Source organism: Pezoporus occidentalis, unplaced genomic scaffold, assembly GCF_034315485.1.
Source record: "Pezoporus occidentalis ecotype Australia unplaced genomic scaffold, CSIRO_AGI_Poc_V1 ctg64, whole genome shotgun sequence".
Taxonomy (NCBI): Eukaryota; Metazoa; Chordata; class Aves; order Psittaciformes; family Psittacidae; genus Pezoporus; species Pezoporus occidentalis.
In genome coordinates, this window is record NW_026915987.1 from 3404212 (window position 1) to 3420281 (window position 16070).

Here is a 16070-nt window from a genome sequence, read left to right on the forward strand (position 1 = left end):
AGCACTTGGCGAGCCTCACCGAGTCCTTCGAGAGAGGCAAGGCATCCATTACTGTTATCATTCACATCCTACTGCCTGGATTTCTGATCTCCTCCCCTGCTGGAGGAGCCTCTTGCTCAGTGCAGGACTGGGGAGGAGGATCTGGTGGCAGGATTCACGTCTTCCCTTCCCCACAGCATCCATGCACAGGCAGAGTGGCGAGGATGGTTTGCTGCGCTCACCTACAGGCTCTGGGAGCAGGAGGATTCGCTCACTCAGCCCCAGTGATCCCAGCAGGGCCTCACCTGAGAAAAGGGCCAAATTGAACCCAAAACCTGACTCTCGTGCCCCCAGCACCAGGCAGAATTTTGCAGCTCTCCCTCACTGCAAAGCTACACAGAGTTGGGGTCAGGTTCACACAACACCAGGGCAGGCAGCAGTTGCTGTTCAACACATGTGAGCAGGATGAGGTTCCCCCAGGCTCATGGGGACCCTTTTCAGAGCTGTGCTGCAGGCAGTACCCAGTGCCTGCTTCCCAGGAGATGCCCTGGGCAAGCAGAGGGTCCAACAGCAGCAGCATCACTCACCCTGCCTGATCCCCACCTGAGGTGCAAGACATTTGGATCCTGTATTTGCCCTGGCTCTACTTCTTTTTCCCCTACACAGGTTCCTCTAACACCACAGCCTGGCTGCCCAGGACAGCAGCCCCATGCAATGCAGCCATCAGCTCTTTGACACTGGTGATGTTTGATACCCTTCCTCACAGTGGGGATCGCTGCCCCACCACAGGCTCACCACTGGGGATGCAATGTCCCATCAGCCACTCCCATGCAAGGGCCCCAATCACACCTGCAGCGCTTCCACCTAAATCCACTGGATTTCCCCCAGAAACGGGAGGGGAGCACTTCCATGTTTGGATGTGGAGATAGCTCCCAGCAAAGAGGCAGTGACAAATATCCATGGACAGAAGGCAGCAGTGGTGATATCCAAGACCATACCACAGCTGCTACCTAGAGGAGTGGATTGCCATGCTGCTCAGAAGGCGGCTCGGGTTAATTTGCCCAACCAGCCCAGGTGTCCCTCTTCCAGCTGATAAAAAGCTGTGGAGCGGACCCTGTCCTAGATGCCATGGCCTGAAATCAAATTCCCCAACCCTCCAGGAAGCTCATGAGGAGGGTCTGGGGAGAGATCATGCACCAAGGGTCATGCACCCAGCTTGAGAGCCCTGGGGTGCAGCCCAGCACCTGGTGAGAGAGCTCCCTTCTGAGCAAACCCCACCTCCATAGCGTGAGCCCCTTCCCTACCACCAGGGCCTGGGTAAGGGGCAGGACATCACACCAGCAGTGCTGATCCCAAGGACACCTCATGGGCTGGGCCAGAAACCACCCAGACCCAGGCGAGCAGGGGAAGGAGTTAATGCCTCGGCACAAGCTGCGGCAGCAGCAGCAGCACTGCCCGAGGGCACCATCAGCACTGAAGGGTTTTCTCTGTGAAGCAGTGCTTTCCAAAAGCATTTGCTGGCTGGCTGCATCCGGGTGGATGCCGTGTGGAAAGTAGTGGGGAAACAGGCATCCCATATCACTGTACCTGGCTGTTCTTTACCCCTGCTCATCCAAGCTCCCTTGCCCATGGCTAAGATATCCCGGGATTGGCCCTCATCAGCTCTCCCTTCCCCTAGTCATTATTGATCTGGGGTTCTATGACCCAGAGGTCACTGGTCCAAGGCCAGCCGGATGTGTCACACAGCAGCTGAGTCACATCCGACAGCCCTGCCTTGGCCAGAGCAGGAGTCATTAAAGAGCCCTTCACCGCCACACCATGAGCAATGCCTGCCCCAGCCACACATGGATACGATGCTGCTGACACAAGGAGCTGATGGAGGCTCTGCCCGCACTACAACCTGGACAGCTGCCAAATGAGCTGGTGGCAAGTAGAGTCTACAACCCATTTACACCAGGCAACGACGCTGCTTGTGCAGGCAGTTACACCTGGGTGTGCAAATGCCCTGGGGAAGCAGCCAGCACCTCCCACCATGGGATAAGAGAAGGCAGAGAGCTGTCTGCCTCCACACCTCTCGCAACAGTGGGAGCTGAGCATGATGAGCTTCTGCGTGTCCGTGTCTGCTACCCCTACACTGCCTCTGCAGGGCAACCTGCCGAGCTACTGCCACCCAGTGTACCCGCTGGGACAGCAGGAGCTGAAGGCACTGTGCCACCCCAGGGACCTGTCCTGGCACAGGGCCTCGAAGGGGCTGGGGCAAGCAGCACAACAGAGGCTGCAGTAAGAGCCTCCAGCACCAGGGGTGGTACAAGGGTGCAGTCCGGCAGGGAAGAAGCACAGAAGGGCAGAGCACATCCCTTGGAGTTTAGACTGCAAGCCAACAGCAGGTCAGTGTGTTACAGCAGCGCAGCTGGTCAGGAAGCACTGCAAGGCAGCTCAGGGCAGACCAGCAGTGAGCTGGGGACAGACCTGTTAGCATTTCCCTTCCACAAAAGCCTGAGGAGGTGGGAGAAGGACATGCTGGGCACTGAGGAGCTGGTGCAACAAACCATGGGGCCCTTGTCTGAGGGCCAGGAGGGACGAGACGTGGTATGCCTGATTTAACCCAGCTAGGATGGCTGTTAAGTGTGCTTCGGGTCCCTGTGAGCGCATGGGGGAGGTGGAAACATCCCAGGCACAGTGTGGGTCCGTGTCCTGGATTAAGCTCCATGAAGACAGTTATCCAAGCTAAACCAATCCAGATTGATCTTATTTCATCTTCCTCCTCGGGGTGTTTCTCTTACAGATCAGCTGCTGCCAGACCTGCCAAAGCCTCCTGTACTTCCCTGCACTGTAACATCACATGTGTCTTCCCTCACCCTCCCTGTATTCTGTGAGTTTGAGCTGGTTTAGGATGAAACCAGTTCTTTCACTTGCAGCTCTGGTTCCCGACAGCACCACCTTCACACACTCCTCCCATGGGCAAATATTCCAAGCCCAGCCTTATCTACAGCTATTTTCGGAGTCCTCCTAAAACTTGCCTTGCATTGACATTTCAGCCCCTGAAAACACCTACTGTGATGTGAATCGAGGCCAACAAATGCGCTGCGTGTGTTACCACAGCTATCAGGCTAGAGCAGCACCACAAGAAATCGCTTCATTTGGGTTTGAATCATGTCTCCACCAGCCACGTCTGACTGCAGCACAGCTACAGCTCAGCCTGCCCCTGCTTCTCTTAGCAAGCTCTGCCATTACAGCTTCACCATTTACCTTCCTTGCAACAACCCAAGGACCTGCAGGAACTTAAATAGGCTTGAAAAAGAGAAAGGCATTATAGGAGAGGGGCTTTGGCCAAGGGCCTGCAGGGACAGGTCAAGGGAAATGGCTTTAACCTGCCAGAGGGGAGACTGAGATGAGCTCTTAGGCAGAAGCTCTTCCCTGGGAGGGTGCTGAGGCGCTGGCACAGGATGCCCAGAGAAGCTGTGGCTGCCCCATCCCTGGCAGTGTTCAAGGCCAGGTTGGACACGGGCTTGGAGCAAGCTGCTCTAGTGGAAGGTGTCCCTGCCCGTGGCAAGGGTTGGAGGTAGGTGAGGTCCCTTCCAGCACAAACCAGGCTGAGATGATTCTATGGTTATGTCAGTACCATCTCACCATCCTCCACAGGCACATCCCTGCCCATGGCATCCCACCACCACCATCGTTTCTCAGCAGCTGCAGGAAATAAGGATTGAAGAAGAAATTGAATTCTCCAGGCCCAGTTTGCTACCCCCTGCCCCCATGCACAGCGAAGGGACTTCCTTGGTGTGAACACTTCATAATAGCCAAGTCTCTGTTTCCCAGCTCCTCACACGGGTGCCTGTGCACAAGGTAACTCCGTGGGGGAGCTGACTCTGCCTATTTCAGCGTATGTTTCAAAAGGCAGCACAACAGAGACAGATACCAGTGAGGAACCTGGTCCTGCACCCACAAATACAACATCTGTATCCCCCCATCAGCCTGAGGAACCAGCTCCACAGCTCAACCCCTCCTCACAGCATCACCTCCCTCCTCTGCACCAGGCACCCAGCCATGGGTACCACCAGCCTCCAAGGAGCTCACACAGCAGAAACATTGGCTAAGACTGGAAGGGACACCACAGGGGAGATTGTCCTACCCCATCCCTGCACATATCCCACACAGCCCCCCTCTCTCCCAACTGTATTTTCTCCTGTAGCCCTTTCTACAACCACTACCACCCACCAGGGTACAGCAAGGGCCAGGAGCACCCAAAGGTCCAAGAAGCCAGAAGAAACACCACAATTACAGGCAGGGTCTCCCCAGCAATGGCCTTGTCCCTCTGCTCCCAGGCAGAACAGACCTAGACATGATAGAAACATACAATCAGGAGTGAAGAGCACGAGGAAAGGTCCCCGTGAGGGAGATCTAAAAGCCAGAAAGTCAACCTGCAGTTCAGGATCAGTGAAGGCAACCAAGGGGAGACAGAGCCTGGTGATCTTCTGGCAGGCCTACAGTGGTGAGACACAGCAAGCTGGGCAGTGAGCTCATGGTTAGAGGCTGGATGATCACAAGAGAAGACCAGTACTCCTCAATACAGCTCAGGCAGGGCCTGACCCCTCTGGCAGAGCTTAAATGGACCCATGGGCTGGGGGTCCAGGTGAAGCTGGGCAGAGCCATTAAAGCCTATTAGCGCCTTGACACCCTGTGTAGGTCCTGCCCCCGTGCAGCCCCCAGCCTGCAGTAGGGAGCTTTTGATGGCTCATCTGGCCTTGTTCACCCACCATAGGCCTGGGTGCTCAGGAGTGGGGCTGGGCCCTGGGGTGGCCGCTGTGGGACATTGAGGACTCGTTTGTGAAGGCTGCTCTAGGGGCACCTGCAAGAGGGGGATTCCTTGCAGACCTTTCTCAAGCCATCCATCAGCCCTGCTGTGGCTTCACAGCTCTGCTCTATGAGTCTTGACTGGGCAAAGCAGCAGCCCCACTGCAGCAGGGAGCACAAGGAAGACCCTGTCCTATCCTCACCAGGGTACCAGGGAGTCTTTGCCCATCCCAGCGTGGCTGGGATGGACAGTGCAGGGCTGATGGGAACAGGCAGCAGATCTACTGAGTTGCTCCATCCTCTGCTGCTTTCTCTGCCAGGAGTAGGAGTGCAGACCCATGGGCTCCTCTTACACCTGGGTGCAAGCTCCAGCTCAGCACTCACTCATCCTTCCCCAGTGCTCCTACAAACACCCCCCTGGACTCTGGATGCTGCCACTGACCATCACATCACCCATGACTGCTCGGTGTTGCACCATCCAGGCACAGAGCAGGCAGGAGGCGAAGCTGCAGCTGCTGGGCCCTGCCATGGGAACAGGCTTTCCTGGGAAGTCTCCTTGCTCTATCTGCCCAGCAGTGAGTGGGCAGCAGGTCCCCAGCAGCCGGCATGGCCCCTTCCCCACGCCATGTGGGTTGGTCACACAGATGGGAAAACCCACCCTGCATTGCAGGTTATTGGCTGTGTCACCCTCAGCAAGACGCTGCTCAGCCAGGGTGTCCTGGGGGCTCCCCAAACACCCCACCTGCAGCTCAGGTTGGGCTGCTGGGGCTCTTCCATCCCATACTTTTAGGGACTAAGCTGAAAGCAGCCTCTGCAAACCCAGCACCAGCCCAGTGGAGGCTGACCTGATAGCCAGGCTCCCAGGAGCAAGGCTTGGACCAGGAATGCTGCACAGGGCTGGTGGGGGACCAAGCACTCCCCAGCCAAACCTCTCTCTACCTCATCTTCTGGCCCGTTGGGTGCTGCTATTGTGCCTGTCCCTCTCCAGTTGTGGCTGCATTTCAGCAGCAGTGAATTGCTGGTAATGAGCCTTTGAGACCAAAGATGCTCATATCCAAACCCAGAATGTGGTCACTGGCCTTTAAAGGCCAGACTAAGCTTCTGAGGGAACAGAACTTCAATTTTCTGTAGATCTAATTTGAAACCACTTTAATGCTCATTAAGATAGAGAGACCCGAGCAGCTTGTGCAGGCTGGGGGACAGCGAGGGGAAGAAAGAAGTTATTGACATTTCAGTTTAGGTCTTTATTCTACCCAGAGCTCCCCACTTCTGGCCAGCAGCTTTGAGTAATGCTATTGTTAGCACCAGGATTGTAATTCTAATGTCCTTTTTATAGCTGGTTTGGGAAAAAAAAATCCTGAAGGCCTCGAATGATTTCAAAGTAATGGAATTTATAGTGATAAAAAGGGACCTGAACACAGAGAAACCTGCAAGCTCCTCTGCCGTTGCTCCCTGTCATGGGGTGATCACAATGCTCGCCCGCCCTGGGTGTTCCCCTCTGCAGCAGGGTGCTCAACGGTGGGGGACGAAGGAAGGGACCACAGCGGATGCCTGCTGCTTGTGTGCCCCAGCTCAGCAGCCCACTGGAGCCATCTGCCAGAACCACTTGGCCATCAGTCAGGTCACAGCCCTGGGAATGACTGCCCCGAGGGATAACACACCCCTGGGCAGCTCCGTGCCCCTGGCCGAGGGGTGGTGTGGGTATGGAAAAGAGCCCAAAGTCTCATGAGACCCCCCCTGCAGCCCTGATCCAGCTCTGGGACAGCAGCACAAGAGGGACGTGGAGCTGTTGGAGAGAGGCCAGAGGAGGCCATGGGGATGCTGCGAGGGCTGGAGCAGCTCTGCTCTGGAGCCAGGCTGAGAGAGCTGGGCTGGGGCAGCCTGGAGAAGAGAAGGCTCCTGAAGGGGAGACCTGAGAGCAGCTCCAGTGCCTAAAGGGGCTGCAGGAAAGCTGGAGAGGGGCTTGGGACAAGGGATGTAGGGACAGGCCAAGGGGAATGGCTTTAACCTGCCAGAGGGGAGACTGAGATGAGCTCTTAGGCAGAAGCTCTTCCCTGTGAGGGTGCTGAGGCGCTGGCACAGGGTGCCCAGAGAAGCTGTGGCTGCCCCATCCCTGGCAGTGTTCAAGGCCAGGTTGGACACAGGGGCTTGGAGCAAGCTGCTCTAGTGGAAGGTGTCCCTGCCCGTGGCAGGGGTTGGAGCTGGAGGAGCTTTAAGGTCTCTTCCAACACAAACCAGGCTCTATTCTATGATTTGCCGCTGTCTGTGAGCGCTCGTGTGGGAGCAGAGGCTCGGGTGAAGGTGGGTGCGTCTGTGCAGCGGGCGAGGGCTCAGGGTGGTCCTGGGGCAGGTGGGGGTTTAGAGCCCCCAGCGCCGTTCCCCCAAAGCTCCTTTCGGAACCAGCCGTCACCCGCCTCGCCCGCTCGCTGTCACTCGCGGCTGCGCCTGCGGAGGGCAGCAATCCCCAGGGAAGCGCCTCCAGCTCCCGATCCCTTCTCGCTCCCAGCGCCATCTCCCTGCGGTGCTTCCCCGGGAAAGCCCTGCGGGTGGTTGGTTACCTGCAGCGGCTCCGGATGGAGCGGATGCCACCGAGGGTCCCACCGCTGCTCCCACCCATCCTGGTTGAGCCTGGAGCACTGGAGAACCTCCTCCCGGCACTGTGCAACCCTCGGATGGGGATGGATGCACTGTCCCCTCACCATGGTCTCAAGCCCCAGCCTGAAGGCTGGCTGACCCCAACAACCCACCTTCAACAGGGGTGAACACAGCAAGACTATAAGCAAAGCTGTTGTGGGAAGTTGCTGGTGTCCTCATTTCCCCTGTGCTGCAGGTCCCGGGGATGGGAATCACTCCTGCTTTAGGAAAAAGAAACCCAGGACATATGGTTTCTGGCCTGTTTTGACCTCAAAGTACAAGCAAGAGGATTTTTGTTCTGGCAAAGGAGAGGATGAGAATGTCCAAGCACGCAGCAGCTCCAGGGAGTGGGCAGCAGCATCCCCAGAGAACAGTGGCCAGGTCCTGGATCTCCCCTGGAGCCCCACTCATTCCCTGAAGAGGAGGGTCCTTCCTCAGAGGGGAATTGCAGGGTGAGATCCAGGAACGGGTACAAAGTGTTTGGAGGTACCACGGTGCTGTGTCTGGTCAAAGATGTTTGCAGTGTGGATTCACACGATCCCCCAGATTTAGCAGTGGCTGCACAACACAGTATGATGAAAGCTGAAGTCCTTTAAGCCACTGGTACAGCCCAGCAAACAAACATGCATCTTCCTGCTCCAGATTTAGTGCTTTATTGATTTTCCAGCTGCATCCATCAGTCATTGTCCCATGGCTCAAATTACCCATTAAAGACATCATAGAAATGAGAGGAGAAGAAGACTGTTGTGGTTTTGATGAAAAACATTAAACATCTCAAACAGCAATTTATGGAAGGAAAATGTGTCCTTCTTAGGGAGGGGATGGCTTACCTTTGTTCTTGAACAGCTCAGAGACACCGAGGGCTCCTGGATGCTTGCAGCACAGCTCCCAGCCCCTACTCCCTGCTCCACTGGCAGCACCATGACCCACAGGAGGGACTTGGAGATCTGCATTTCAGCTTGTCACCTGCTTCAGATCGAGAGATAAACATCAAACCAGTTTCTAAATCCTCATGACTGCACTGGAGTGGACAAACGAGTCCAGAGGAGGCCATGGAGATGCTGCGAGGGCTGGAGCAGCTCTGCTCTGGAGCCAGGCTGAGAGAGCTGGGCTGGGGCAGCCTGGAGAAGAGAAGGCTCCTGAAGGGGAGACCTTAGGGCAGCTCCACTGCCTAAAGGGGCTGCAGGAAACCTGGAGAAGGGCTTGGGACAAGGGCCTGTAGGGACAGGCCAAGGGGAATGGCTTTAACCTGCCCGAGGGGAGACTGAGATGAGCTCTTAGGCAGAAGCTCTTCCCTGGGAGGGTGCTGAGGCTCTGGCACAGGGTACCCAGAGAAGCTGTGGCTGCCCCATCCCTGGCAGTGCTCAAGGCCAGGCTGGACACAGGGGCTTGGAGCAAGATGCTCTAGTGGAAGGTGTCCCTGCCCGTGGCAGGGGTTGGAGCTGGAGGAGCTTTAAGGTCCCTCCCAGCACAAACCAAGCTGGGATTCCATGAAGCTGTTCCCTGTCCATGCTGCTCCTTCCCTTCACCTGCAGGTAACCCCTCATGGCTACTTCCTGCTCAAGGTGTCCCTGCCATCAGAGCTGTCCGCTGTGATTGCAGCTAGCTCCTCCACACAGCTGTAGCATGGAGGGTCCCGAAGGACCAGGCCATTGGAGATGCTGTTGACACCGCATCTTCATGCAAATGCCCTACCTGGAGGCTTGACTCCATGAATACAACCTAAGACCCCTCCTGCAAAGAGAATCCCACCCCAGGAGCTGCACCGTGTGTCTCTCTTCAGCACAGCATCACTCAGGGTGCAGCAGGAAGTATCCCAGGCTCTCCTCCCTCACCCAAAGGTGTCTCCAGAGGGAAAGGCTGCTGCTCACCGTGCCCAGCGCTGGATGTGCTGACTCAGCAGCGCACACCCTATGTAAACCCAGCCAGCTGCTGCCCCTGTTTGCTCAGCCTGCGCCTCTCTGTTTGCTTTCAGGGATCACGATGGAAGGAGATGGCCTTTCAGCGCCGGGAAATGGGGAAAGGCAGCTCCAGGCAGCTTCCCCAAGGATCCTCCAGCAAGACCCAAACGCAATCCCCCCTGGAGCTCAAGGAGCTATAGAACAATGCACCCATTACAGCACAACCCGGCTGCCAAGAGCCAGGAGATTTATTACCATTTCCTTGCAACAGAGAGATGCAATAAAGCACCAGCCCTCCCCAGGTGCCACCAGCAGCAGCCGCAGCTTCCACATAGGGATCTCTGCACATCCCAGCGTAAAGTCCATTGGGAAAAATCTCAATCCAAGTTTAAAAAACCCCTCCCCACATACAACCTAAAACCAGGAACCAGAAAAAAAAAAAAAGGTGGTTGAGAAAATAGGTTGCCCCCTCCCTCCTGCTATAAAATATTTATATATTTATATATTCCTAAGGCGACGTTTCACAAGACCAGAAGCAAGGCTCCGAAAAGGCTGAGCTTGCAGCCCAGGACACCGCAGAGCACACATCCCACATGAGAAGCTAGTGTAGAAACCAAAGCCTCCACCCGCCCCGTGCCTCAGTGGTCAGCATAGTCCTTGGTCTCCACCCCGGTCTCGTTGAGCACCGTGGTCCTCATGATGGCCTCGGTGACCGCGTAGGGGTCGCAGTTGGCCGCCGGCCGCCGGTCCTCGAAGTATCCGTACCCATCCTGGCCGACCTGGCGCGGGATGCGGATGCTGGCGCCTCGGTTGGCCACGCCGGCGGAGAACTCGAAGATGTTGGAGGTCTCGTGGTGGCCGGTGAGGCGCCGGGAGTTGTCCCTGCCGCCCCGCGGGTCGTACACACAGATGTGGTAGTCGTGCCGCTTGCTCAGCTTCTCGATGGCAGCTTCGATGTGTCTGTGGGAGAGGAGAACAGGGATGGGTTTGTCAGCTGGTCCGTTTGGGGGGTGTTCCTATGGGCATGAAGGCTGGTACCCCCTCCTCGGTGCACCTCTGTCATGAGGACACCCCAGGGGACAATCTGACATGACCCAGGCATGGTCTAGGGTGAGGTGTCCCTGCCCATGGCAGGGGTTGGAACTGGATGATCTTAAGGTTCTTTCCAACCCAAACCATTCCATGGTCCTATGACAGGCCCAGCCCTGCCTGGTGCAGCCACCCAGGCACAGAGACTTACACTCTACAGAGCCAAGGACACCCCAAACCTCCCAGGGACCCCCCAGGACTCACTTGAGGCCCCCCTCTCTCCGCATCTCCTCGGTGCTGTAGTTGGTGTGACAGCCGGCGCCGTTCCAGTTCCCGGTCATTGGTTTGGGGTCCAGAGTAGCCACAACCCCAAAGTCCTCACAGACGCGGTGCAGGATGAACCGAGCCATCCAGAGGTGATCCCCCATCTCAATGCCTTCACACGGGCCCACCTGGAATTCCCACTGGAAGGAGCAAGCAAGTACTAGTGAGGATGGGCAGGTTTGTGCCTCCCCATCCATCACACCCCTAACAACCCCTCAGGGAGAGCTGCCAGCCTGGGCAACAGCTGAGCTTTACCCTTGGGTATCAGCAACAGGGATGGGAAGCATGGAGTTAAGCAACAGGACAGCTTTGGCATGCAAAAAACTAGGAATAACCAGCTAAAACGAGAGCAAATCAGAAGGGTTTTAATAAAAAGGAGGTAAACAAACACGACTCCTGCCTTCAAGGCTGCTGCTGGAGCTGCTGGCATGAAGAATCCCCCAACCCACACTGCAGAGGGCAGGGGACCAAGGAGGAGCCCATGAGTCCCCCCCAGGGCTGTTCTGTCCCGGCTGTGGATGGGGTTGCGCCATCCACAGTGACTAAGCAGCGGGTGACGCATTCATGGCTGCTGCCATGGCCCGGCCAGATGGAGCCCGGGATGCAGGAAGCAGCCAAGAAGGACCCTGGAGAAGCCCAGGCAAACAGCAGGGTCGTTAGTCCTGGCCCAGATAAGCCCCTGCTTATCACCACCACATCAGGAGAGCCTGCGGGGCCACAGCGCGTCCCTCAGTCTGGCCACCCACCTAATGCAATCAGGGGCTCCTCCAGCTAACTCCTGACTGACCCCAGGTCCCCCCCAGCTGCTTCCCAAGGCCACGTCCCACCCTAGTTTCCCAGCTCCCGGGATGGAGGAGCAGGATGCACCCACTGCTCCATGTGCTGCTCCCATAGCCCGTCCTGGCTCCCACTGTCGCCCACAGCCCTGCTCTGTGGTGAAGGAGAGCACCCAGGGAAGCAGCCAGCTCCACACTGGCTGCCACCTCTGTGAGGAGCTTGCCCCCACTTTGCCCCAGCTGTGATTTCCCTTGCCTGTCCCAAAAAGCAGGGATTTGCATATCAGGATGAGTTAGGAGGACATCAAACACAGACATTTTCATCCTATCACCCATGCAACTGCTCCCATCTAGACAAAACCCACGTGGGGAGTCACTGGATTTGGCATACCAGAGGAGCTGCTGGGTTATTTCAGCCTCACAGTAACTCATATCCATCACCATAGAGAGGAGCTGCACAGGGCCAGCCACACGTACCTGGGAGGGCATCACCTCTGCATTGGTGCCACAGATCTTCACCCCTGCGTAGAGACATGCCTTGTAGTGGGACTCCACGATGTCACGCCCATACACCTTGTCTGCTCCAACCCCACAGTAATAGGGACCTGGAAAGGAAGGAGTCACCATCAAAGTAAAGCTTTTGGCACCACCAGCAGCACCGCAGCATAATCCCCCAGCTCCCAGGTACCAGCCATCATCTGCAGAGGATTTATGGGAATTAAACAGTGTTTCCCCTCCATGGTGCATCAAGCCACTGACCCCTACTCCAAGAGTGTGAGCAATTCATCTCTGCAACCTCAGCCTTATCTAGGCAGTTAAACAGGACTTGTAATGCATCAACCAGGAGGTGGCCGGGAGATAAGGGCAGCTTGGTCTGCCCCGCAGCCCTCGGGACCCTCTGAGCACATCAAGCAGCCGAGATTGTTTTGACAACAGCCCACACTGCTCATGGCTGCGGTTTTGTGCAGCTCCTCAAGCAGGTCAGGCCCAGATCTCCTCCCCGCCTGCGGCAAGGGAGATGTTGAAAGCGGCCGGTCCCCACAACAGGCTGCTGATGCGGGTTGGGAAACCCCTGGCCCTGTCCCAGGCGGCAGCAGAGGCGCTGGGGCTCGCTCCGGAGGGCTCCATGAGCCGGCCCTTGCCGAGCAGCCACGGGAGGAGTTGGCTTTCCCAGCCCCTGCCAAACAAGTGGTGCCGCTGGGCTGAGCTGGTCGTGCTCCGCGGGGAGCCCGGCAGGAGCAGCCCTGCTGCGCGGCTCACCTGAGCCAAGGGCTCCCTGCTAACCCCATCCCAGCGCCAGGCACCATGGGGAAGCTGCACCGAGGATGGGGATGGGATGCTCACAGCCAGGCAGCAGGCTGGGAGCCAAGGGGAGCGCTGGGGTTGGGGAAGGGATGAACACTCACCTTGTGGGCCAGGGAAGCCGTTGTCGGGCCAGCCATAGGGGTGGCCGTTGATGCCCAGCAGTGTGTACTCCTGCTCCATCCCAAACCAGGGGTGGCTGTCCTTAACCAAGTCCATGATCTTCTTGCATGTGTGTCTCAGGTTGGTCTCTGGGAGCAGAGAGGGCTGGGTTAGACCTGTGCCGTGGGCAGGCACGCACCATGCTCTGCTCCATCCTACCTCGCTCCACCACTGCCAAGTGCTTCCCACAGAAGCCTTAAGAGAACCAGTGAGGAAATCCCCTTTTCCTGCAAAGCTCCCTGCTCACCCAGCCCCTTCTTGCAGAGCTACTCCATCACCACAGCATCAGGCCATGGACCAAGAGTGTGTAATTAGCCTGCTCCCCAAACCACCAATGGTCCATGAACATCCTCCCCCTCTTACACACCAAGAGATCAGGAGCTATCCCCCAGCCCTGTCCTACAGGCATCTAGCAGATCTGGGAACAGGGACTATACATCTCCCATCACTACTTCACCCCCAGCTTAATCATCCTTCTCTTTCTCCAGCTCCAGGCTGGCTGGTGGAGCTCAGGGCAATCAGAGCTTCGCCAGGAAAGATAGCAGAGAACCATCCTAACACGGGCAACATGCCAGGATAGGGGAATGAGGACTCAGACTAAAACTGTGAGGGAAAACACAGCTGAAAAACTGTTGTGACAGGGACAGGCAGCCTCCAGGCTGCAAATTCTGCCTTTAAATCACAGTAAAAGACCCCAAAGCAGCTACAACACATGCCCATAGCGTGGGGCTGGAGAAGAGCAGCGACATCCCCCTTGCACTGATGGGAGAAGGGGGAAGGAAGTTATCACCCACCCAGAGCCCACAGAGTCCTTAATGTCCATGGAGACCCCCCTGGGAAGAGCTGGAGGGTGCACCCCTTATCTGTGGGGCTCTGGGCTGAGCTCTCTGCCTTGGCTCCAGCCCCAGGAGCTCCAGGGCCTGGGGGTCTCTTTACAAAGAGCTGCCATGGAGGAACTGCCGGGCAGGAATCTCAACCAAGACTGAAAGCCATGGTGCTGTCTGAGGAGGAACCAGCTCTGTCTTTCACCATCGCTGCCCGCAGCCTCTCCTCTGCATCACCCCGCAGATGCTGCCTCCCTCCCTGACGCACCCACCACAGACATGGCCCCGCTTCACTGGTAAATAACCAGTTGGTTGCTGACAGAACCCCCTCTGGGAGCCCCTCAGCACGTCCCTGCACACCGTCTGCTTGTCCTGTCTGGGGCTTTATCAGGGGAACAAGACAGACACTGGGACTGCCGGCTTCTGCCTGCGGTGATAAGAGACCAAGAGCCAGCGTGCTCCAGGGCTGCTTGCGAAAGGTCAGCACCTTCTGCCTCCTTCTCTACAGCTGCCCATCAGCAAGGAAAGCAGCCACAAACCTGGCACTCTACAACTCCCACCGCTCCCCGGGTTAACCCCAGCCCCAGGGCTGGATGTGCTCGGGCTCAAAAGCCAGGTGACGCCTTCAGCACACTTGAGCTGGCAAGCACCATGACCTCCACAGCTCCCTGCTCTTCTCTTCGCCCTGCACCTCCAGAACAGGTTCCTGCAAGCAACCGCCACCACCAGCACTTGAATTTCAGAGCCTCAGGCCAAGCACCCAGTGCTGAGCTGCTCCCCAGGACCAGCGGTGCAGAGCGAGCAGCGCCTCGGAGGGATGGCACCCGAAACAGTAAGTGGGTAACCCGTGGAAGCCGGGGCGCGTGCTGGAGGTGCTCACCTGCGGGTTTCCTGTTGTACTTCAGCACTTCGCAGAGCACCAGCTTGTTGGGGTCCAGGCAGAAAGGGTCCCTGAACATGCGGACGGGCACCAGGAACATGTCGCTGTTGGAGCCCTCTGCCTGTGCCGTGCTGGAGCCATCGAAATTCCATTCAGGGACATCTACGAGGCAGGAGGGAGACAGAGGAGTGGGATTGCGAAAAGGTATCTCACATAGGGATTGTGCCAAGTGTTGGTGGTTTAGACCCAGGATGGAGAACCCAGTGGGCACTGAGTGCTGTGGGATGAGGATGGCCAAAAGGTTTTCCTGCCCAGCAGTGCTCCTCAGCATCGGTGTGTTCACCCCCCCCAGCATGACGAGGGGCAGGCAGGATCAGCCTCAGCCACTTCACCCGCCCCCAAACCCCATCCAGATGCTGACACATCTCCATGCCTGTTTCCCTGGTGGAGAGGGGTGAGGATCTCATCCTCCCCTTCCCACCCAATGCTACTGGCACAGATTAAGCAAACCACAGCAACACGCTTGATACAACCCCGTGAGATAACTAAAGTGAGTATCACCAGTACCACACAACCAGGGAGAGCAAGTGCCAGCTCCCAGAGCACCCCAGAACTTTCCCCCAGCCCTGCACGCAGAGGGACAAGCAGCCGCCTTACCTTCGATGCTCTTGGGCTCCTTGTCGAGGGTCCTGCTCTTGCAGCGCACGCCCTCGCCGCTGCCGTCGATCCAGACGTAGGTGACCTGCACCAGCCCGTCCTGGGGCAGCCGCACGTACTGCTCCCGCACCAGCTTGTTCAGCCTGGAGCTGTGCGACACCGACATGGCGACGGCCCTGCGGGAGCGTGCAGGTGAGCGCGGCATCACCCCCGGCCCGGCCCCCACCCGTTAAAGAGCCTCCAAACAAACCCCCGGAACGAACCGCCCCGAACGGAGCCCGGGCAGCACCCCCCCACCGACCGTCCCCGCGCGGGCATCGAACCCGCAGCCCCGCCGCTCACCGGCCCCAGCGCTGCCCGCGCCCGCGCCCGCCGCGCTTTATACGCGCCCGCGGCCGGAGAGCAGGGGGCGGGGGCGGCTCCGCCCCGGGAGCAGCCTTCGGTGCGCGCTGCGCTTCCCATCCACACACGGGAAACAGCGGGAAAGCTCTGCCCTGGGAGGGTGCTGAGGCGCTGGCACAGGGTGCCCAGAGAAGCTGTGGCTGCCCCATCCCTGGCAGTGTTCAAGGGCAGGTTGGACACAGGGGCTTGGAGCAAGCTGCTCTAGTGGAAGGTGTCCCTGCCCGTGGCAGGGGTTGGAGCTGGAGGAGCTTTAAGGTCCCTTCCAACATAAACCGGTCTGGGATCCTTTGATTACTTATTAAAGCAATAACTCATGGTGAAAATCTCTATTGATCAACAAGTTCTTGGCGAATAACTTGTTATTAAACACCATGTATTATTCAGTGAAAATATAATTTACAGCCTC

The 16070-nt window shown here is 57.5% G+C and overlaps 1 protein-coding gene across 3 annotated transcripts; it reads right to left on the reverse strand.

Annotated features, from left to right (window-relative positions):
* Positions 1-9521: 9521 nt before the first annotated feature.
* Positions 9522-15647, reverse strand: LOC134174909 (glutamine synthetase). 3 transcript variants are annotated; one of them, XM_062640257.1, is made up of 7 exons: positions 15605-15647; positions 15263-15438; positions 14606-14767; positions 12844-12990; positions 11915-12042; positions 10602-10801; positions 9522-10268 (listed from the first exon to the last, which is right to left on the reverse strand). In XM_062640257.1, the coding sequence occupies exons 2-7, from the start codon at positions 15426-15428 to the stop codon at positions 9947-9949; spliced, it is 1125 nt and encodes a 374-aa protein (XP_062496241.1). In that variant the 5' UTR covers positions 15429-15438; positions 15605-15647; the 3' UTR covers positions 9522-9946. The 3 variants fall into 3 exon arrangements, with proteins under 3 accessions (XP_062496241.1, XP_062496240.1, XP_062496239.1); XM_062640256.1 differs by lacking the exon at positions 15605-15647 and adding an exon at positions 15586-15604; XM_062640255.1 differs by lacking the exon at positions 15605-15647 and having other exon boundaries at positions 15263-15467.
* Between the last annotated feature and the right edge of the window lie 423 nt (positions 15648-16070).

Bases quoted from the DNA above. Each gene is read 5' to 3' on its own strand.
- LOC134174909 (XM_062640255.1), bottom strand. From the start codon at position 15,467: ATGCCGCGCTCACCTGCACGCTCCCGCAGGGCCGTCGCCATGTCGGTG. The intron at 14,768-15,262 runs GTAAGGCGGCTG...CCTGCCTCGTAG, and splicing joins GGAGCCCAAGAGCATCGAAG to ATGTCCCTGAATGGAATTTC. The intron at 12,043-12,843 runs GTGAGTGTTCAT...CTTCCTTTCCAG, and splicing joins CGGCTTCCCTGGCCCACAAG to GTCCCTATTACTGTGGGGTT.